We start from the raw sequence: 24251 nt of genomic DNA, 5'->3' as shown, positions 1-24251 counted from the left end.
GCCGCCGCGGCTCTAAGTGACGGACGGAGAAGCGCGGGCGGGAAAGTCAGTTCAGTCAAAGCTGGTGGCGCCGGGCGTGAGGTGAGTGCTGAGCGGGGACACCGACCGGCGGGCGGGGGGCTGCAGTATACGGGGTGTGTCCACGGCTGCTGCACTACAAGGCCCAGCATCTCCGGGAGCAGCGGCTGTACTCCTGGTTGTGCGCCCCAAGGGTCATGAGACCGCGCCGTCCGCCATCAGACGGGTCACCGGCAGCGGCGTGTTCGTACGTCATGTGACCAATGGAGGCGAAACACGAATTATTGCGCCCGGTGACGATGTCCGTTCGCCGGCGGTCCGTGTGATCACCGATGATTATTACGTGCGAACGCAAGAAGAATCCCTTCCGCTCCGCCATATTCGTCATCTTCCGTCGCCCCTGCGGACGCCTCTGTCGGCACCGCTGTGTGAGGGGAGGTGGCTGCGGACTCGGCCCGGCTCCACGTACGGCGCCGTCAGGTTACGGATTGTAGGAATCCGTCCGTATTGCCCTTAAATGTCCAAGACTCTGGTTCCATCATGGCGGCCGGTCCGCTTGTCCTGTTCGTCTGTTACCGCGTTCCGCCTTCGCTCGGCGGCCGCCCCTCCCCCACCTGATATTCCGCGTGTCGCTCCTAGAGACATTTCTGCTCCCTCTGATCTCCCACAGTTGTATTCGCCTTACTGGCAGCTTCCTGACGTCAGGCTGGTGTGGATCGGAACCCATCCCCCGACACCAAGAGCCGTTGGCGCTCGCACTGACGGCGGTTCCTTAACCCTTTAAATGCCTCTATTTGAGTTTGGGATCCTGAGCGGCCCTCCTGCGATTCTCAGGCTCCGTTGCCATGGCAGCCGCGGCCTCACGAATGGAAGCGGTCAGCACTTAATGGTGAGAGCGGCACAAAGTAACGACCGCCATGATGATTCCAGCGGTCTGTCGGTGCGGAGAGAGGAGGCCTGACTATTCATGAGGTGCTGCCCAACCTGCCATGACACTTCTGTGGCGCTGATGAACACCCCACCCTCACCCGCCCCTAGGAAATGTATTGACCCATCCTGGCGCTCTGCTGCCGGCGGCACAGCGGGATCCGGATCAGTTAACGACCGTTTGTAATCTGCCGCTTCTTTCTGTCCAGAATGAAGGTCATCACCTGTGAGATCTCCTGGCACAACCGGGAGCCGGTCTACAGCGTCGACTTCCAGCATGGCAACAGCAAGGTGAAGCGGCTGGCCTCAGCGGGGGTGGACTCTGCGGTGCGGGTAAGTGACCGACGACCCCATCACTGACTATGGGCATGGGCCTCCGGCCGTTACCGCCCGGCCATGGATTATTGACCAACCGTCTTATGACAATAAGCCCCAGTAACAGGCGATGATTCTGGCGTTGTGCCCGATGGTGCGCCAAGCCTTCCCTCTTGGTAGAAATAGGAAAATCCCGCAGCACACCTAACACATGCACTTCAGTGCAGAGGTTCCAGTCTGTATATGCCAAGCCACCTGTGGGGTCATGAACCAAACCCCAAATAAATGCAATGGTATCCAAGGAGGCGGCAGCATCAACGGTGTAGAGATTGTAAAAAAAGGGTTTTATTGCTCCATAAAATGGCGACGTTTCGACTTAAAGGGGTTGTCCCGCGCCGAAATGGTTTTTTTTTTTTTTTCAACCCCCCCGTTCGGCGCGAGACAACCCCGATGCAGGGGTTAAAAAAGATCACCGGACAGCGCTTACCTGAATCCCCGCGCTCCGGTGACTTCTTACTTACCCGGTGAAGATGGCCGCCAGCATCTTCTCCCTCCATGGACCGCAGGGCTTCTGTGCGGTCCATTGCCGATTCCAGCCTCCTGATTGGCTGGAATCGGCACGTGACGGGGCGGAGCTACACGGAGCCCCATTGAGAAGATAAGAAGACCCGGACTGCGCAAGCGCGTCTAATTTGGCCATCGGAGGGCGAAAATTAGGCGGCACCATGGAGACGAGGACGCTAGCAACGGAGCAGGTAAGTGAAAAACTTTTGATAACTTCTGTATGGCTCATAATTAATGCACAATGTACATTACAAAGTGCATTATTATGGCCATACAGAAGTGTATAGACCCACTTGCTGCCGCGGGACAACCCCTTTAATCTAAGTCTTTTTCAAGCCTTGAAAAAGACTTAGATTAAGTCGAAACGTCGCCATTTTATGGAGCAATAAAACCCTTTTTTTATAATCTCTACACCGTTGATGCTGCCGCCTCCTTGGAAGCCTTCCCTCTTGGGGATGCAGATTTGGGGAGGGATATTTGGAGGGTTCCGCCGGCGGCTCTTACATCATACCCATGACTGGACGCTGCCCGCGAGCGCAGGGTCCGGCTGAGGTTGCTTCTGTGGAATGCCGATCTCACACAAGTTTAACCCACGATAGAGGATGGAAAGTGTTCCCCATTGATTTCATGTACATGTGCGAGAGCCGTGCGACGCCTTAAAGGTCCCAATGTAAACAAAGGACCATAATCCCGCGCACAAAACTATCGTGAGATTGGCGCTTATGTGAAGCCGGCCTTGAAATGAGACTTTGCAGGATTTAGTTACCAGGGCTTTAATGTACGAACCCCTGCGCACAAAGCTAAGAATTCATTGTGGGGGGATTTTAAGACCCCCCCACACCCTCCATCATATCATGTTTCAGTCCATGTTCCATCCATTGGAGAGGAACGGGATCTGTACACTTTCGCTTCACAAGGGCGCCAAAATCGTGCGAGACGCACAAATATGAACCCCGTTCTCTTGAATGGGTACATATACATATAGCGATGCTTTCCTGTATGGCACCACGATGCAGGAAGCCAAGTGCGGCATGTTATATCCCCCTGCGTGCTCTCGCATCACAGCGCCAATTGTTTTCAAAGAGGCCGCCGGCGCATGGGAGAATCTCCGTGATCCTCTGCCGCGTCAGCCAAACCGGAGGATCCCTGAAGCCCTGAAGTGATGCCATGAAAACGCCTCACATCCCTGGGAATTTCTAATGGATGGTGAGCGCGATATGGGGGCGGGATACACGGCCACATATCACGCTGGCCATTGTGAAGTTAGCCTGAGGCATGCGTCCGCCAGGCTACGAACCATCGCTCATGGTAAAGAGCCCCTGGGCTCCACATTGTAGACCCTGCGGATGCAGCCTAGGGGCTCTCATACGCTACAGACTTGTGCTGGAAGCTCATCTGTTTGCTAAGATTTGCTGCTTGTTTTGCCGGTGGATGAAACGAGATCTACGCCACAATAACCCGACGGGCAGAAACGTGTTTTATTCTTGGCACCTGATTGTTTCTTTTCTTTTTTCAGCTCTGGAGGGTGGAAAAAAACGAGGAAGGGAAAGCGGTGGTGGAGTTCTTAGCCAGCCTCACTCGTCACACCAAGGCTGTCAACGTTGTGCGCTTCTCTCCTAATGGGGAGATTTTGGCATCGGGTGGAGACGGTAAGGTTCATTTGTAGGTTTTGCCATCTTCAGGGTCAGGTGGATCGCTTCCACCTCTTTTTTTTTTTTTTTTAATTTTTTTATTTTAACCCCCTAGTGGCCAAGCCTGGGTATGAATGAAGAGAGATCGCGTGGTGATTTCTCTTCATACAACACGGGCGCTGGCTGTTTCTTACAGCTGACACCTGGCAGGAACAGCGCCGATAAGCCGCCCAGCTCATTGGAGCTATTAACCCTTTAAATGCCGATGTTGCAGGGCACCGTGCAGGTGTCATGGCAGCCATGGGCCTACTGCTGTGGCATTATTGCAGGAGTGATTAAAGCATTGCAAGTTGTTATTCCCTCTGGGGACTAAAAACATTTAAAAAAAAATAAAGTTTTAATAAAAAAAAGTAAAAAAAATAACCCTTTTGCCATATTTATTATGAAAGAATCTAAATAAGACAAAAATACATTTTGATATCGCTGCGTCCGTAAAGGTCCGATCTATCAAAGTAATATGTTGTTTTCCCTGAACGATGAACCCTGTCTAAGAAAAAAATGCAATAAAAAGTGATCAAAAAGTCCTAAGTATTCTACAATGGTACCAATACAAGCTACAGGACGTCCCGCAAAAAATGAGCCCGCGCACAACTACGTCGACGGAAAAATAAACAAGTTATTGTGCGCAGAAGATGGCGGCAGAAAATCATTAACAAAATTAAATGGTTTTTGAAGAAAGTAATAGTACAGCAAAGAGTAATCGTGCCGACCCATAGAGTAAAGTTATCATTCATTTTTGTTGCAGTTTGTGCGCCGTAGAAACAAGACGCACCGAAAGATGGCGGAATTATTTTTTTTTTCATTTTACTTGACTTTTTAAAGTTTTTCAGTACATTAAATGGCACCATTGAAAAATACAACCCGTCCCGCAAAAAACAACAAGCCCTCAGACAGCGGCGGCGATGGATAAATACAGGAGTTATGATTTTTTAAAGAGGGGAGGAAAAAAATACAATTGGGGCCAGGGGAGCGTCATTAAAGGGTTAAAAGTGCCAAAATTGGGAAAATTTTGAGAAAAGCTGTAATTTTTCACATTTTCAACTGTAATGTCAAATATGTGTAAACATATGGTACAAAATGTTGGTGGGATTTATATTTCCATCTGTTTACTTTGTTCTGGAAGCGCATTTGAAAAAAATTAGTTTTTTTTTAATTTTGTTTTTTAACCATTTTGCAGACGTTCAAATTTAAAATTACTGTAACATTTTATTTTTCTACACCAAGCGAGTTTGTATAGGTGTCAGGATGATAGGTGTATTCACTGAGGGGGTCAGGAGTCTGTTGACCCCTCAGGTTTTTTTCAGGAGTTAATGCAATTTAGAGGAGAGAAAATAACATTTCATATTTTTGCAAATATGTCATTTCTTTAGCGCAGATGAAAATGAGGAATTGCACCCCAAAATGAATCCCCCTGTTTGTCCTTTGTTCATAAACCTGACCATTGTAGCCCCAATCTGCTTACTGGACACACGGCTCGGCCTATAATGCAGGGAACACCCGTTGGACCTAAGAGCACAACTGCATAAATTCCAGTCCCCATTTCTCACTTGTTGAGCCATCAAGCCGCCTCCACGTTGGCCGCGCTCTGAGCGATTCAGCGATACTTGCCCCTGTGTAACAGCATAACGCTTCACTGGGACGCACTGTTGGGCATCGTTTGCTGACTGCTCATCCCGTGTAATTGGGGCTGAACTGTTGGTCTCGGGCAGCCTTTATCACAGTAAGCTGGAACCTGAATCTCTAGAAAGAGAAGTCACATTATGAAAGCCGTGCTGGAATTGAAGGGTAATTCTAGGTGAAGGTGCAGGTCTGCGCTTGTGGAGTGCTGACATTAACTGGAGGATCTCTTTATTTTGTGCTTCAGATGCTGTAATATTATTATGGAAACTCGGTGAAAGCAAAGAACAGGAATTGACTCCTTTTAACGATGAAGAAGAAACGGAGTTGAGCAAGGAAAACTGGACTGTATTCAAGTCTCTGAGGTAGCTGTTTTCTAGAACTAAGGGCTCATGCACACAGGCATATGCGAGTCGTGCCCAAAAATCTCAGCGTCTGTGTGCTGTGCGACACAACGCACATTATATGTCCCATTATCTCACATGAATCACACAAATATTTCATTGAAAACAATGGGATAATACATTGTGCAAATACTGGACGTGGCACAGAACACACATGGTTTTCTCACCCATATAAATAAGCCCCAGGTCTATTCTTTGAATCCTGGATGGGGCATTAAGGCTCAACTTTCTTTTTTACATAAATGGAGACTTTTTTATAGCGTGACTTTTGATAGTAAAAATTGGAAAGTTGAGCTATAAAAAGTCTCCATGAAGCACCCTATTCCCCCATTCATATATCAACTTATTCACAGGTAGCACTGCATAGCTTGTATAGGACACACTACACCCTCATGGTGCTCTCCATAGGGAGAATGCTTTACCCCCCCACCCTTTCAAGCTCACTTTGATGGCCTTTCACTCCGCCAACCAGAATCCTATTGTACACTGAGAGGCAAGAACACAGAAACAACTGTACCTACATGGGTATGATATTGGTGTACCTTGACGCCACCGGAAGCTAGGGGTTTGACAGGAAGAACGCCCCTGTCACACCCCCAGCTCCCGATTGGGTCAAGGCTGGAAGGTCCTACCAGTGTGTGCATTGCTTTTACCTGGCCCTGCTGCCTTAGGCTCAGGGTTCCTTTTGAACTTGGGGTTACATTATGAGCTGTAAATGCGTCCAGTTTACAGGTAATAATGAAACCCTAAGAATGAAAGGAACCCTGAGCCTAAGGCAGCAGGGCCGGGTAAAAGCAAAGGAGAGCCTGCCGATGTGTCTCACCGCTCGGTCCAGCGCCGCTTGTCTGGAATGCCTCCCGGCCGACTGGAGGATGAGTGCTCAATTCTGGTGCCTGCTCCCTACAGCCCGCGGTCTCTCAACTCCCTGATGGCCATTCCCCCGCGCACACTTCCTGCTCCTGATGCTGTCCCTCCGCTGTGTGCGAGGCCTGCAGTGGTGCTGCTGTCTGTGGCTTTCTAACACTGTTTCTCTCCCCACTGGGGAACACGGGATGAAGATTACATGGGGGGGCCGGCTTGCTTCTGCTGCCCTCCGCAATCTAACTATGTAATCGGTGAGGTGGGCGGGGGTGCATGCTGCTGTCACGCCGGCGGGAACGGGCTTCAAGCTGGGGTTGCATCAGGGCCGCTCTATGCTGCTCCAAATAAGCCTTTGTTAGTGGCCTGGCAGGATGTCGGCCCCCGTTACTCTTGACTCCACCAGGACGTCCTGGTGGCGTCAAGATACAGTAATGCCTATGGGTATTCTGCTTTGGCTTACATCCTTACTTATGGCTTTGTTTGTAGAAGGTTGGATATTGACTCCTAGGGGAGCACCTTCCAATAGGTGCTGCTGTGGAGGGAAAAAAAGTATGTGCCCCCATCTGAAATCAGAAGTACTGTATGGGCCCACAGGTTTCTTGTGGGGCGGTTTTATGGATGTGTGTTCTAACACTTGTTTTCATGACTAGTTACTGTTAGTATATAACCTAGGAATGAACAAATGCACTTTTTTCCCCACCGTAATTTTTTATTTTGGCAAATGACTTCAGGAAAGACTAAACTAATCTTAAATTAATTTTGCAGGGGTCACTTGGAGGATGTCTACGACATTAGCTGGACACAAGACAGCAACTTCATGGTTTCAGCATCCGTGGATAATTCTGCAATTATGTGGGATATCGTTAAAGGTGAGATTGTATTAGCTTTTATTCAGTGTATGAGACTTTGATGGAACTTGACTGTGCAGATAGAGGACTGAGCAAAACCTGACTGACCAGTGCCGTCCATCCCTCCCCACCCCCCAATCTATCAAAACCATTTGTTTCAGTTGTAGACCTGTATTTGGTCCCACACAATGAGCAAAGGGGCTGTAGTAAGTAAGACCTCGCTCACATCAGCGTCGTCTTTTCTGTTTTGAATGGATGACATGCTCCTTTTAAAATGGATCCGTTTAAATGGACATCAAAAAAGGTTTTCTTTTGATTCCCTTCTTTCAGCTCCGTCACCCATTGACTGTAATGTACAAAAGTGTTGTTTTCAGTTTTCCATCTCTTTTCATAGACGGCGCAGAAATCTGCCCTTTTTTTTTTTTTTAAATCAATTGCAACAGGACTGAAGTGAATGGAAACTTCAATTGAACCGTTTTCTGTGTGTGAATGATTCTTAGCTGGAACAGCTCAATGGAGAACAAAAGCACAGATGTGAACGAGCCCTAACTGGTATAGCCATGTCCATACATGTACAGTTGTACTGGGTAGCTCACCTTGTACAAGTAAATGGTACGGAGTTTGTTTCGGTGCAGTGAAGAGGCTGCGGCATCGCTGTCCGTTTGTTCTGTTTATTGGTGGGTGTCCACAGGTGCCTCCACAGATCACACATTGATAGCCAACCCGAAGAACCCTTTCACCTGGTAGGATCTGTCTGGGATCTCTCCTGCCCTCCTCCCTTCACAGTTAGCTGTTTATAGATGGACAGCTGCTTGTTTACACGCGTCGGTTGTTACGTTCTTATACATGCATAAACTAAACGAACAATAACGCAAATCTGTCGTTCGATGTGCAGTTTGTGTATGCGTTTGCACTGAACGATGATTGTTCCAATTTTCGTTGGATCGCGGGAATCCAAGCAATTATCGGCCAGTGTAAAGTTTAATTCCTTCTAGGAAGGCACCCCACCTAACTGCTTAGCTGAGCTCTTATGCGCTGACTTGAATTGCATTATGGGAGAGTAACTTTCTTTGTAATATATTTTTGTGCCGTTCATACCCTGTGCCGAAGGATCATTATAAGATTAACGCAGCAATGGCTTTGCAAAGTTACTTTGCTTTCTGTATAGATCACATCTCTATGATATATGTAAACAGTAAAGGGGAACATAAAGCCTAAAACCAGAAGTGATTTCACTAATCGATAAGTAATCTCCTCTCTAGAAAATGATACGGGGCGTCTTTAACATTTATCCATAATATGCTCTTCACTCTTCTTTTTAGGTCAGAAAGTGTGTATCTTTAATGAGCATAAGAGTTATGTGCAGGGAGTCACCTGGGATCCTTTAGGACAGTACATTGCGACACTAAGCTGCGATCGGTAAGTCTTACTGTGCGCATTCTTACTAGTTAGTACTATAGGCCCATTAACACTGGATGAAGCAGAGCGGCTGGAGGAGAGTTCTCCTGGCTGCTGTTTACATCGAATGATGGTCCTTTGGATTTTAAGCATGCTCAAAACTAACGACTGGACGATTATCGTTCAGTCATTCAGTATCTGCATGCTTTTACACGGAACGATTGTCGTTCGAAACCCCGCAGAAGCCTGAACAACCAGAACAAAAATCGTCAAGTGTAAAAGGGCGTTAACAGTAAACCGTACAGAGAAGTTCTAGATGCTTCGTTCGCATACAGAGCATGGACTGTTTACTGACGCCTTGCAGGGAAGTGAAAATTAGTTCAGAGGTAAGGCTCTACACTGAAAGCTAATCGCTCAAACGACAGTTTGAGTGACCGTTTTGAGCGATCATCTTTGCATAGTTTATAGTAGCTAATTGGCGACACCGCCGCTATCGCTCCGCGAACAATACAGCTGTAGCTTTTAGAAGAACCGTTTTGGGTTGCATATGGCTCTTATCACTTTTATTGTGTTTTTTGGGACACAAAGTGAACAAAACAAGCATTTTGCTTTAGTTTTTTTTTTTTCCTTAACTTTTTTTAACGTGCAGGATAAATAGTGTTCAACTAATTGTACGCCTCCTTACAGATAAGATGATACCAAATATGTGGGATTTTTTAAATTGGATTTTAATTTTTGCTTTACATGTTTTGTTTGATCGCTATGATGATGCTTTTGCAAGACTTTCTATACTGCAATGTCTTGTCGCTTAGAATAGTGATCATAGGCAATAGCAAGCTGGGACACCAGTGTCTGGTGCCCCATTGCCATGGCAACCCATCGGCGGTCCATGTTTACATCATGGAGGGCAGGTGGTGTGCAGCACTCCCTCTGTGAACCTTTTGTATGCTGCGATCTACATAGATCATGGCATGTAGGGGTTAACAGTAGGGATCGCTGTTAGCTAGTCTCCCGCTGCAGTGGGGAAATAGATATCAGCAAGAGTCGTCTCCCGCTGGAGATTCCGCTTCTGATGCCGTGCCATCTATAAGATGTAAGTTTACATCCTATTGCGTTAAATACCTCACAGCCAGGACATAAACGTACGTGCTATAGCATTAAGAGATTACGGAATGAATGGGTCTAATAGCAGAAACACTGTAGAACGTCTCTGCAAGTTTGCTATTTTATCAAAATAACACAAATTTTAATGGCCTTATTCTCGTCCAGCGTCTTGAGAGTGTACAGAACGGAAACCAAGAGAGTCGCCTTCAACGTCAGCAAGATGGCATCTGCTAACCCCACGCCTGAGGGAGAGGTACGGTCTCATTGTTTTTTCATGGGTTGCCTTTTGAATGCAGGGACGGTCGGGGCCGTGCAATTTTATCACTTTCAACTAGAAAGTAATGGATGAATCCTCCTGTTAATGGGACAACAAACAGAACCCCTTGTGGGTCTACATTTCGGGTTTGGACTCTGTTAGACTTCTTTTTCCTGTTCTTACTTGTAGGCTAAAACTTATCGGATGTACCATGACGACAGCATGAAGTCTTTCTTTAGAAGACTGACTTTTACACCCGATGGCTCGCTCCTCCTCACACCCGGTCAGTTTCTTGGGAGTCTTCCTGTCTGTTTGAACTTGTATACTCTGTTCTCTTAATATATGACCGTTTTTTTAAACCTTTTATTTCCCAATTTGCAGCTGGATTTGTGGAGATTGGAGAATCCCTTGTTAACACCACCTACGTGTTCTCTAGGAAGAGTCTAAAGAGGTAGGTGCTCTTATTTTTCATTTTAACGCACCATTAATTCCCGGCTGCTGTATATATGAGAATATAGGTTTAAATACATTATATGTGGAAATGACCGGAACAATAAATATGGACTAAATGACTAACAAACTGGTAAAGAGTAAGGGAGGAGCCTGCGAGGGGGTATAATCTACAGGTGAGGGAATAAGCTGCTGATATAATGGTGGCGGAAGGGCTACTACAGGTTGTAGCTTTCCTGGAGCTGAAAGTTTTCAGGTTTGAAGCTTTTCTAGGCGGCGGAGGGTCTGATGAGTTGCTAGTAGTTCCAGAGTACAGGGGATCCATGAGAAATCCTGGAGATGATTGTAAGGAGCTCACTAGGCGTGATCAGAGGAGGTCTTGAGAGGACCGGACGTAACGAGATACTAGATCAGAGATGTATGGAGGGAACAGCTTTGTGATTTATTAAGATGTGTGGTCTATTTATTCAAGTAATATATCCTATTTGTAAATGACCAACACTGTATAAAGGAGGAGGACACTGACAGGTCTAGTTGTTGTAGGGGGGTGTACTCGGCTCAGTTCCAACCTACTGGATAAAATGTGACGCGGGGATATTTTTTGATTCCATTCCTGGTTACTAGGAATCGGAGATATTCCGGCCCTTGACAAGTTTGTAGCAGACTTGGATGCCTCCTGATGGTCAGAATGATGATTTGCCAACCACCTCTGCTTTCCTGGTTGTTGAGGGCATTCCAGGTCCTGTTCTTCACACTCTTCACAGCCATGAATCCACTAGAATCTGCCAACAACCTTCAAACTGTTTTACATTAAAAGCTGAGAATGTTTTCTCTCATCGGTGGTATTTAAATGGAATGAAGATGACCAGACATAATGTCTGTGCCTTAGAGATTACCTGTATTTAGCAAGCTGTTGAAACAAAATTTGCTTTACTTAAAGGGGTCATCGGAGTTGTAACATCTTGGGACAACCCCTTCCCCATGCACTAATATAACAAATGACAATATGCTCGCCGCTCCCACGCCAGTGCTTCGGCCTGTGCTTACAGCTGGAGTCCCTCCTGGTTTACGGGACGTTACAGGGGCTGCAGCCAATGACGGCTCAGCGATCGATCACGAAGCTTTGTTATTGGCTGCAGCCCCTGTGATGTCTCGTAAGCCAGGAGGGACTCCAGCTGTAAACACGGACAGAGTATGGGAGCAGGGAGAGGCACGTGTGACTATTAGAGCACTGGGAAAGGGTTGTCCCAAGATTTTACAACTTGAACAACCCTTTTTAAGCAAGTGTTGATCACAAATTTTAAATGCTCTACACAGAATATAATTAAATGTCTTCTCTCTAGGCCCATAGCACATCTCCCGTGCCCAGCAAAAGCCACCCTTGCAGTTCGATGTTGTCCTGTCTTTTTTGAGTTAAGACCAACAGCCAAAGGTGACGTATCCTAATCCTTATACTTGTTCTGTACTTGATGTGTAGATTTAAAATGACACGATTACATTTAAAGCAGTGTTTTATTTTCTAAACCAAGTGAAGCAAACCAGAGAACCTGAAAATGTCGTCCCATTAAGAAATATCCAAAGAGTAAATTTAGTATATACAATATTAAAAAAAAATGTACCTAAAAAAAGTGAAAACTTTATCTATGTGGAGGAGCTACCTGTTGTGGATCCAGTGAAGGTGGCTAGAACACTGCATATGGTTAGGACTTTGCTCCTCTCTCCAGCGCAGCTTCTTCACCGCCAGGTCATTCCCACTGTGGTTACCACGATACCAGTGGTGGGGAATTAGCGCCAGGGAAAGTGCGGCCCCCTCGCTGCAGAGTGCAGGAGGTGCTTCTTCCTGCGGGGCGTTTTCTAGGGCTGGGAACCTTCGCGCACTGCTTCTGCGGCACCTACAGGCCCTGAATTTAGGCTTCAGCTGCAGCCTACTGTGGGGTACTTCCAGTGGGGTGGGGCTCATTCCTCTCTTTGTCCAATAAGGGCTTGTGGTGCTGGGGGCGGGTTTCCTGCTCTTCTTCCAATCCCCCTTTTTGACACCAGTATCCTCTTCTCTCATTGGTTCCCGCCCTCTGCTACAGAACCCACCTCTAGGTCCTGCTTGTTTCCTGATTACACTATCGCCTTGCTCTCTGCTGTGGCTGGGACCAGTAGTGCACCTGACATGCTTTTTACTCTTCAAGTGCTCCGCTTCCACACCAACCCAGGACCGGGTACGCGTTGCTTGGCGACAACCTCCCTTCCTCCTTTGCTTCTCCTATAGCAGCGGGAACCTATAAGAGCGCTCTACAACTAGTGCGCAATACTTTGCGCTATGTCAGACTTACCACCAAAGCTACGCATCTTGCTTGCGCTCGCTGTAGTACCAAATTTCCGTGTCCACTTCCATCATAAGCAAGCTGAACTGCTCTTTCCGTCAACTGCCACCAAGTGTGTCTGACGATGATTATTTTGCCACCCACGACCCTCCATGTGGTAGATCTCTGAAAGGGGCTTAGCTTCCTCGCTCGAAGCATCCTTCCCGCTCTGCAGTATCCGCATACCCCCAGTGCCTACGACAATGAAGTCTGAGTCTTATTCGGTCTCTGACCTGGACTAGGAACAAGTCTCTATGCTCTCCTCTCTGGTTAATGGCCTGATAGTGGTGGAAGAGACTCTTCAAGTGAAGGATCAGCCACCAACTGCATCCCCAGAGGCTCTCTGTTTTTTAGGTGTCTGAAACATTCCCCGACCTTCCCATCCCATATGGAATTCAAAAATGTTTTAACCAGGAAATGGAACCTTCGCGACAAACTCTTTACCCAGCCTAAGGTTCAACCACAAGCTTCCAGTCCACATGTTCAGCTCTTTGGACCCCCAGGTCCGATGCCAGCGCTCTCTGGCTTCAAAGTCAGCCGTCCATACTTTCTTCAAGAAGTCGCTCCTGCCGCTCCTCTATACCATTCTCCTGTCCTGCCATGGGACTTAATCTGGTATTGGACGCGCTGCAGGCTCACCTCTGTGATCCATTGTGCAACATCCTGGCTCATCTGTTGTCCAGTATGGTAGCCTTTCTGATTACAATCACTTCCATCTGCAGGGTTTTAAGCCTCGCAGCCTTGTCGGCCAAATCTCTGTTCACTTCCATCAGGACAAGGTGGTCCTAGGTCCTGTCCCTTCTTTTTCTACCTACGGTGGTGTCTGCTTCCCATATTAATGAGGACATTGTCTTGCCTTCCTTCTGTCCCTCTGCCATTCATCCAAGGAAATCTGCTCTCCATAAATTTGACTTTGATCAAGCCTTGAGAATATGCCTCTCCAAAATGTATGCTTCTAGGCTCTGTGATACCACATGGCTAATGACGTGGCCTGGCAGCCTCCAAATCCATCAACTCACGATGGATCAAGTCAGCAGTGGTGGAGGCCCGTCGTGCCGACAGCAGGGAGCCTGCCTTCAGTGGGTGCCTCTGGGGTGGTGCTGGTGTGTAAGGCTGCTACACAGGCCTCTTTGCACACCCTCTGCACTTATGGATCCACTGACGCCTCTCGGCTCAAGAGTTTATCAAACAGCCATAAATTGACCATAAAACGCCCCATGGTTCTAGGCTGCCCCCCCCCCCCCCCCATTGCAATGGAAGAGAAAATCATTTTCTTGTCTTGTTCATTGGGGGGGGGGGGGCAGCGCCCACCCTTTTGCTTTAAGGGTTTTTTAACCTGTTGCTATCCTCCTTGCTGCTCCTACTGCTGGCATACAAACTGATTTAGTTTGGGGTGTAGCTGGTAGGAGCTTACACCTTGTGGCAGTAGTTATACCTATGGCCCTAGGCTGTGTCCCCCAATGAGCCAGATGAGCTATTCAAACATCTTATTTTAGTCTGAAAAGACTGAAGGGAACACTTGGGAATGTTCACACAATGGATTCCACTGCGGAATTTTCAGTGAGGAATCCACATGCAAAACTGCAACAGAAATCCACGGCCATTCTGCCACGGTTTTTGTCGTGGATCTGCATGAGGATTTAGTCCTGTTAATGGGCAAAATCCATGTGCTGATGATCCGACGTATTTCTGCACTGCGTGAAGTGACATGTCATGATGTGCTCTGAACTGTGAGATCAGGATGCCAATGTCAGACCTGCCAGTTCTGGGGTGTCTGTGAATGCCAACCGAGCTGCCTGGTGCTGAGCTGTAAGCATTTTACAGGACGTTGGGCCCTCAGGCCGCCCTCATGGAGTCTGTATGACAGTCTGGTTAGTAGCTGCTGGAGGGCTCTTGCAGGGCTCCTCCTGTTCCTCCTCACACAGTCCTGATGCTGGCTTGATGCCCTTCTGTGGTCCTGTCCGGCTGATCTCGTATAATGAACGGTGCCTGAAGAACCCCATTATTATTTCTTCCCATTATGTCTGACAGACCTGCTACAGAAGCTCCAATAAGAGACCCTGCTGTTAGTGTGTGAATCCAGCCTTACTGCAGTGAGTGAAAGTACATACAGACCCGTTTGCAGTCATTGTCGTTTATTACAGTAGTCTTGGACATTACTAATTCTTAGAGCTTCATAAGTTGCCGGCTTCAATGGGGGATGCTACACATTGTTTTCTCGTCATGTCCTTGTGGGGTGCAGCAGACCTCGGGTATAACTCGCAGTCCGCTGTGTCCCCCAATGAACCGGACACGAAACGCAATTTTGTACGGTTCTTTCTTTCCTTCTGTGAGTTTTTCCAACTTGCGCTGTAACTCCTGTTGTTTGTGTCCCCCCAGATGCTGACGGAGAGGCGCCCCAGCAAGGTCTCGTCTCTCTGCCTTATCGTATGGTCTTTGCTGTTGCCTCAGAAGATGCCGTGATTTTCTATGACACGCAGCAGCTTTTTCCGTTTGGTTATGTTTCCAATGTGCATTATCACACCCTGAGCGACCTGTCGTGGTAAGTTCACAGTATCGCATATGAAAGAGGTTTGTGGTAGCTTTTAGAAATCTTCTACAATTACTTTACCCCCTTCAGGACCAAGCCCGTTTTTTAAAATTTTTTTTTATTTTTTTCCTCCCTCCTTCCAAAAAATCTTAGCTCCTTTATTTATCCATCGGCGTCGCTGTCTGAGGGCTTGTTGTTTTTTGTGGGATGAGTTGTATTTTTAAATGGTTCTATATAATGTACTGAAAAACGTTTAAAAAATTACAAATGGAGTAAAATGAAAAAAGAAAACGACATTCCACCATCTTTCAGCACGTCTTGTTTCTACGGCGCACAAATTGCAACAAAAACAACCTGATAACTTTATTCTACGGGTCGGTGCGATTACTGCGATACCAAACTTGTATAGTTGTTTTTGTTTTTTTTTTTGTTTTTTTTTCAAAGACCTTTAATTTTTTTCAATTACTTTCTGCCTCCATCTTCTGCGCACAGTAACTTTTTTTTATTTTTCCATCGACATAGTTGTATGAGGGCTCTTTTTTTTTTTTGTGGGACGTCCTATAGTTTGTTAGTACCAATTCGGAATACATACGACTTTTTGATCGCTTTTTATTGAGTTTTGTCTGGGAGACAGGGTGACTGAAAGTGCATTTCTGGCGTTCTTTATTTATTTTTTTCGGACAAGGTTCACTGTGTGGGGAAAACAATGCGCTACTTTGATAGATCGGACTTTTACGAATGCGGCGATACCAAATATGTATTTTTATTTTATTTAGATTTTTTAATTATAGATATGGCAAAGGGGGGATTTAAACTTTAATAAGTTTTTTTAAGTCCCCCCCCCCCCACGCCAGCGGGGACTTTCTTTTTTTTTTACCCCCACGTGATCCCTGCGGTGTAAAACTATGGGAGAACCCGCTCTGTCCGTGAGCAAGCCGCCTTAGTTTTATAGTTTAGATATTATTTTTGTGCACTATGGCCAACGCCTCCCTGCAGTGCGCCATAATGTCATGGGTCTTTTCAAATAACGCCTTACTGCAGGAGCTGCTCCTGCGCCATCTGCATGTACTGACTTTATTATATAGCCGACCGCCAGGATTGTAAATAAGAGTCTGGACCTTTTACCCAGTATTTACTGTGACCACTGGGGTTATTAGTGACTGTTGCACCTAAATGGCATTACTGAGGGAGTGCACTCCATGTGTAAGCCCATCAACACTCCTGCAACACAATCATTGGTTGCTATGGCAGCTGAGAAAGTTAACAATGGCCCCTAGATTTGCCATGGAGGTGAGCCTATTAGACGATATCGCCTAAAAGCCTGCGTGTCAGTTAAAAACTGACAACTAGAACACGATGCAGTACAGAAGTATTGCAGTGTATTATAAAATTATCTGTCCCAAAGTGGAATAACAAAGCTACATCAAGTTTATAGGGGAAAAAATGACTTACAAAACCTTACTTTAAAGTGCAAAAGTGGTAAAACATTTGGTATCATCGGCATGTTAACAACCTGCAGAATAAATGTAATCTGTCATTCACCCCGCAGAGTAAACGCCATAAAAAGAAACCCCCTAAAATGTGTTGTTTTTGTGCCTTAGATGTTGTTCTTCTTTGCTGTATTTTTCTATTACACACAATTCTTTTACACTCCTGCAGCTCCTTACAGTTATTTATATTATACTAGACTTACTGATGACCGTGTACCGTCACTGCTCATCGTTCTGCTTCTTGACCCATTTTTCACTCGTCAGGTCCAGTGACGGGTCGTTTCTAGCAATCTCCTCCACTGATGGATACTGCTCATTTGTGACTTTCGATGAAGGTGAACTTGGAATTCCTCTTAAGGAGAAGCCTGCATTAGTTTTAAGTACACCTACTGCTGCAGAAAAGAAGGTCAGGAGATCCCAAGGGAGAAGGGTATCCTCCCCAATCTTACGAGCGGGTGAACAGTCTAGTCCATCCACTCCTGTGCTAAGCAAACAGACTGCCACCGTCAATTTGCCTTCAACACCAGTGGGAATAACCATTACCCCTGCGACCCCCACCTCTGACGAGAGGAAGAATGTGCAAAGCAAAGCCGCACAGCCCCGAAGGATTACTCTGAACACCTTGGAAGCTTGGAGCAAGCCCAGTACACCCAGCCCCAAGTAAGTGTGTTCCACTAATTTACAGGGGTTCCCCTAGAATTCCTCAGCGGGGCAAGTGAGGCTGAATGCTGGGACTACGTGGGTGTGTGCGTGCGTGTGTGCGTGTGTGCGTGCGTGTGAGCGTGTGATTCTTCTCCCTCCTCTCCTCATCTTTTGCCATGCAAAGCAGCCAGCGCCTAAAGTTATATGTGTAGACCATGAATAATATAATGTACTAGGGTTTTTAATATAACTTTGTGGAATGTGTGGGGTACAAGGGGACAAAATTAAGATACGCAGTTTTTTTTTTTCATCTATTCAACAATTTCAATCAGCTTTTGTTTGTCTCTTAGAAACACATGAGATGCCGTACACTTGCTTTACCATTCTGTATGCGCGCACTTTTTTCATTCTGTGTGCTCAAGTAATTCGCCTGTGCTGATTCATAAAAGTATCTCTTAAGGCCCTTTTAGTCACAACGATTAGCTCTCAAAATTCGCTCAAAAGCCGTCTTTTGAGCGATAATCGTGTTGACTAACTGCACTGACATCGTACAGTTTTCGTTAAGCTGTCGTTGGGCAGGAGTGTTGACTTGATGAATTGCATATGTGCAGTGATGATGGTGGAGCGGCTGGTCGTGGGAAGATTATCTGCTTTTCATGCTACATTGATTGATCTGAACGTTTTTTACCCCTCCTAGGAGAATCACTCTGATTCCTGTAAAGACAAATTCGCCAAGCACAGAGCAGACCACCGTAGTATCCCCCCAAGCCAGCCGAGTGCCCCCCTGCAGCAACGGTAAGTAATGGGATGTCCACATCATGTTTTTAAAGAACATTTTAGAATAAACACTAAACATAGATTTTAAAAACTTGTTCAAATATGTATGCAGTTTACTATTCATCACCTCCAGGGGTCTCCTGAAAGGAGTCCCACCCTAGAGTGCTCGCCCGAAGAGGGTCTTGTCACTCCTACAAAGTACTGCCACTGCAACTTCTTGGAGGCCTGCACCAAGCCGAGCCCTTCAGTAACCAGAAGAGCGAGTGACCCCGATACTCCTGGACAGCCAAGAGAGACACTCAGCTAAATCCATTTAGTATAGTGTCTATAGGAGGCAGACCTTCCCAGCTGCAGGTCTACAAGATCCTGGAGTTCCTTGCACTTTATGGGTTCACAGGGTGATGGAATCCTGTACTACCCCACTGAGGAGGGACACCAGGGTTGCTCTAACTTCCCTACTGCTTCCGTACTTCCCAAAGGCAAGAAGTTTTCCCCTTGTGACTAGTTCTCGAGGGGACCGCACATGGTAATCCTTTTATGGGGGGTGGGCGGTGATCCCACTTTGGGTGTGGCTTTCCCTGGGCTGTGCCACATGGGAATTTCTGACGGTTGATCCGGTCACCACAATCACGCGCCAACCTTTTCTGGCGCGGTGCAGTTTCCGGTCCCCACACTCCATCAGTTGCCTCCTCTTCTGGTCTTGCCCGTATTCCTTCGATCATTTTCCCTGCCGGTTTGACCTCGTTCACGAAGAAGAGGTGTTTCCTTCCCATTTGCGCAGGTATTGCACTCAAAGGCGCTCGCATTTGGTCACCACACGATTGGCAGAGACCCACTTCTAGAGGATGGATTTTCGCTTCTGACGATTGGCCCCACCTCAATTTTCCTGCGCCTCTTGTTCTAGATGCCATGTTCTTGCAGATCCTCTGTTCCAAAGTTTGGAGGAGGGGAACCTCCTAACTACCCTAGCCCACCTGTAGCTTCTCAATCTGTTGCTACCACATTGCATCCATGTTGCAGTTAGGCGTACTTCCCTCTGCACGTACAGCTACAGTATCAGATTCTAGGGGTAACCTGGTAAACAGCAAGCCCATTGTAACATATTTTGCATGTTGTCCTACCAAATTCTCATGCAGTCAGCAAGAGCCTCTTTGTACAAACTGCCTGCATCACAGACGAGCCAGTGAACCTGTCCTAGCGACATCCACCACCATGCTCCTGCGGAGCTCTGAACCCAAATGGGCGCGATTCCTATTGTAGGTTTCTGACTTTACGAAAGCCTCCAGGTCCATTGAGGAGATGCTGGGCAAGACATCCAGACAAAACCTGGCTGAAGAGTCCGATGCTGAGGAATCGTTTCTACCAGAATGCATGCGTGGCAGTACCAAGAAACTACAACGGTCCCCAAGGTCGCACGGTCATACGCTGTCGACTCCTTTCTCTGCCTCATCTCTGCTCACAGCGGCCCAATTCACAATCCTCTCTAGGGACAGCTCTTGCGGCGAGGTCAAAATATCAGATTCTGAGTCTTCCAAACTTTCTGCCATGGTAGACACTTTCATAGAGGCGGTTAAAAAACACCACATATGAAAGACTAGGATTTGTCTGCCACCACAGACTCCTTCTGATGTTCACATAAGATGTCTTTCCCCCTCTGCGAAATTTGAGGAGGTTATGGCAAAAGTAGTCGCTCCAAATAAACATTTCCTTAAGACTATGTGCTTGGATGTAATGTATTTGTTCACTGAGATAACAAATATAAACTGGTCTTCCCCACCATCAGTGGATGCCCCTGTGTCTTACCTAAATGCGCTCCCCCTGGCAGGTGTCCTTCTTTAAGGACCAGCACAAAAGACGCCTGGAATACTTCAATGCGACCTGCCCTCTCTCCACGTCATCCTGGGTTAGTAGGTCCTATCAGCTGCTGTGGCGATTCTTTAGTCCGGGGGGAATGTAGTGATCCCTTAAGACTCCGTCCCTCAGGGCCAACGTAGAGAGCCTCTCAACAGTGCTGGACCATCTGTTTTGCGTGGACCATCAATCGTCCAAAGCCCAATTTGACCCCCATCGCCTCAGATCACCTTTCTCAGCCTTTTCTTCAACACTGTTCAGGCGAAGGGACAAGCTCGCGCTTCTGCAGAAATCATGCGCTCCCGTTTACATCCACTAGGGCATGCGGGGCTGGGTCTCATGGTAGCATGTATGAACATGCATGAGTTTCTTTGGCCTTGACTCCAGTCCAGCCTGCAACATTTCAGAAGTAAGATCTGCAAAACCATGAAACTGATCAGAATAAGTGACAGACTGCTGAAAATTGTCTCGCTCTACTGTGCTGCCTGCAGCCCGGGCAGCTTGGGGGTCCGGACAGGGGCCCGTTAAGATTTCTTCAAATACATACTATTCCTTTCTTACATTGGCCGCATCCAGTTGACTTTTTTTTTTCATTTATTTGACCATTTTATCTCCCGGGATCTTCGCTTTCACAAAACCTCGCTGCTTCTAAATATAAAATGCTTTTGCCTTTCAGAAAACTCACCGGTTCAAGACCCCAACTGTAAACCCCCAGAGTCAAAGCGTCTCAAAACGGAGCGTTCTCTGTGCGTTGTTGTAGATAATGAAAGTCCTGGCACCAGCAAGGATGCAGCAAAGTAAGAAGGTCCAGTTGGAATGGGTACTGTCTTGTGTGAGCGCCCCCCGTGATCAGAGTGGGATACCCTGCGCACTCCACCAGACGGTCACATACGATGGCCACTCAGCCTTTACCCAACAGATCAACTCTGCTCTGCGTTTTGAAACTGCCTCCTGAAGACTGGATTTCAGGCCTCTTAAACTTGTTGCTAAGACTGGGTTTTCCTGTGATTTGCTGCACCCCTTCTTGCCTCTGGGGTCATTATTGTTCTGCCATTTACCTAGTCTTCATGGTAAGTTCCTCCACAGTGCCGACCAGAGTGCAGTCGCTCCAGCAATGACCAAATACAGCAAAGACGTGTCTTCCCCTGCTGTCTACGTTACAGCTGGCTACTGGAAATGTCCCTCTCACTCCGCTGTCAGACTCGCTGGTCTGTTTTCCCTGACGATTTGATGCAGATATGTTGCATATTGCAGATGTGACTATATGCACTTTTGGTTTGCTCTTCGCTTCTGGTCTTAACACCATTTTCTGAGTTTGCCCGACACTCGAGTGCAGCTGTTTAAATATTAGTTTTGGATTCCTATTTTGTGTTTTACAATTTAACGCCACCTTTTGTAAGGGGTTTTCTGACGTTTAAAAATAAATAAATAAATAAACTGCCCCTGGGTGGCATAAAAATTGCCCTTATTCAACCTTCTAGCGCTGCCAACCAGGTTCCTTCCGCTTCTATCCCTGCTAGGAAGAAGCGATGGCGTCCTGTTCATAGCTCACATGACCACTGCAGCAAATCTCTGGTGTCAGCAGTCGTGTGCAGGGGCGGTACGTCACTGCTGATGTCAGCGATGATGTCATCACTTCCTGTTTCAGTGGGGTGTGCAGGGTACAGAGTCGGCAGGCTGGACCAGACGCAGAGTGAAAGGTTGAGGATTGACCCTCTTCAACGTCATCACTTTTTCTGTCCTAATTTCCTTAATGCATCTTTACAGCAATCAGAACTCTATGTCCCCGCGGAGATGAAGTGTCTAGTAAAACCTTCTGCCGTGCCATAAATGATATTTATTTCAAGGACCACTCCAGCATCCTAGCGCCTACTCCATGCTTTATTTGAAGCCCCCCTGCTGCCCACTGTAAGTACTGAATGCAGCATTCATCCCTTCCATAAGAATGAAGATGGTGGTCACATGATTTAGCCATGTGACCATTCCCCTGGATGCTTCCTCAGCCCCATCCTTATGCAGACGCAGGTCCTCTTACTGTATAGCGGGAACATCTTCATTCTTACGGATGGGGAGAGCACCGGCTCCAGTGCTTGAGGGGGCCTTGAAATAAAGATTGGGGTAGCACAGTGATGCTATAGGGGTGTCTGCAATAAAACAGTCATTTATGGTACAACAGAATTTTTTTTCTTTAGAAAGTGACCCTTTAAGTGCCGTTACCTGCAGCCGCCACTAGAGACCTAATATGGTTATATTATTGGACTTAAAGGGGTTGTACCAAGATTGCAAATTATTCCCTATCCTCAGGATAGGGAATTACTTGCTGATGACGGGGGTCTCCCTGCAGAGAACTCTGACTATCTCTAGGACGAGACTCCTGTTGTCCTGTCACTGTTGGGGGTCTCTTCTGCAGCAATGTCTGCATGAAGGGAGCACCGGCCAAGCATGTGCGATCAGCGCTTCATTCATTTCAATGGGGCTGACAAAAGTACTCGAGCCGGTGTGGCCTGGGTATCTCTGCAGCCCCATTGAAAGTAAATGGATCACTACTGAGCTTGTACCACAAGCGCTGCATTCCATCTCCTCCTTGCTGTGAGGGGGTGCAGTATCTCTGCAGGGGGGACACAGGACCTCTGTTCTCGAGATCAGCAGACGTCTCGGCCGTGCAACCTCCACTGATGAGCAAGTTATCCCCTATCCTGTGGACAGCGAATATCTCATAACTGTCGTACAACCCCTTTGTATAATGTATACAGTAAGCGCCCTCTAGTGGCGGCTGCAGATATTGAGGTGTTGAATCTCTTCCTCTATTCTCCGCAGTCTGAGCTTTGTTTTTCTGATTAAGATCTCCATCGACACAGAAACCTGAAGTTAAGTGAACGTTTTACTTCACAAGCAGGTAGGGTTATGATCTAGTGGGGGCTGTACTGTAGATGAGGGTCTGCGAGTCCCAGGAGCTGTTCAGGACCTGCACTGATGGAAGACCACATTATCACTTGATAAATGTGGTGATGTTGGCCCTTTAAGACCAACATGGCCTCATGATTAGTAACGCACATCGGCGGGCTGTGGAGATGAGCCGGCGGCCACTTGTGCATAAAATAATGGGAGGGGGATAAGTGGCTGATTCGGGGGAAAACTGTAAAAATCCAGCTTGCCTTACGTTGGTTTCCCGGCTGAAGAGGCTGAGGACTATTTGCCCCATTAGATGGTTGTGGGATCGGTCAGCGGCCAGAAATCGCATGCGGTTGGTTTGAGCTTTTCTCTTTGCAGCACGTAGAGCTGTCAGCGTTGTCCTGCCGGCCTCTGGATGTTGTATCTGGCAGTCACCGGCCCCATGCAGCAGCCCACTAATGTCCTTAAGTACCAAATTCTGGTGGTCATTTCCCGGTGCCATGCCGGACGAGGTCACTTTGTCCCAAGGCTTTAGCTGTGAGGCTCACTTGTCTTGTAGCCTCTGAAGTCCTGATTTGGGCTCATACAGCACATTTGGATGCAGTTGCTATAGGTGTTGCTTGGTTTTAGGTCAAACCCCGGAGTTGATCTTGTATAGGGGGGGGGGGGGGGCTTTAAACTATTTACACAGCCCAGATAATCTGGTGAGTTCTGTGCAGTTGCACCAAATACTGAACTCCTACCTCGTATCGACCCATCACTTCCAATGGGCTCCTTCACACAGGTGGTTTCCCTCGCGCCAACAGTGCAAGATAGAAAGACTGAAGCTGGTCCTAATTTGTACAAGTCTCGCTCAAGAATAGAGCTTTCAGTGGGGTGTCTTGCACATTGGCTGGGGTGTCGGCGTGGTGCTTGTTGCACCTGAGAATCTATGGCGCAGCTCGCTGTTGGTCCTGTAGATACAACCTCACACAAAGCTTCAGCTCCTGTATCAGAGCTGCGCTGTGTGGCCTCGGCCTCGGGGCTCTCTGGCCGTCGGCGCTGTGGCCTCGGCCTCGGGGCTCTCTGGCCGTCGGCGCTCACCTTGTTGTAAACCGCTTGTAGTTTGACCTTTCAGTGTTTTATATAATTGTATATTCTGTTTCTCCCCGGTAATGTTCGCCTTCTGTAAATGTTTCCACTTGATGTATTTTTGTGATTTCATGCAAATTTTGCTACTTTGAAAAAAAAAAAAAAAAGTGTAATTAAATGTATTCGTTTAA

General features: G+C 47.2%; 1 protein-coding gene across 1 annotated transcript; it reads left to right on the top strand.

Moving 5' to 3' along the window:
- CHAF1B (chromatin assembly factor 1 subunit B) lies at nt 1–24251 on the top strand. The gene is made up of 14 exons (XM_066598982.1): nt 1–81; nt 1155–1278; nt 3341–3473; nt 5380–5497; nt 7163–7266; nt 8568–8664; nt 9913–10000; nt 10193–10286; nt 10385–10454; nt 11797–11885; nt 15187–15349; nt 17092–17487; nt 18167–18264; nt 20774–24251. Exons 2-14 carry the CDS (start codon nt 1156–1158, stop codon nt 20896–20898), a joined length of 1698 nt encoding a protein of 565 aa, XP_066455079.1. The 5' UTR covers nt 1–81; nt 1155; the 3' UTR covers nt 20899–24251.

This window comes from Eleutherodactylus coqui, chromosome 4, assembly GCF_035609145.1.
Source record: "Eleutherodactylus coqui strain aEleCoq1 chromosome 4, aEleCoq1.hap1, whole genome shotgun sequence".
In the NCBI taxonomy this organism is placed as follows: Eukaryota; Metazoa; Chordata; class Amphibia; order Anura; family Eleutherodactylidae; genus Eleutherodactylus; species Eleutherodactylus coqui.
Note: the sequence above shows the minus strand (reverse complement) of the source record. Positions and strands in the feature narration are given on the sequence as shown.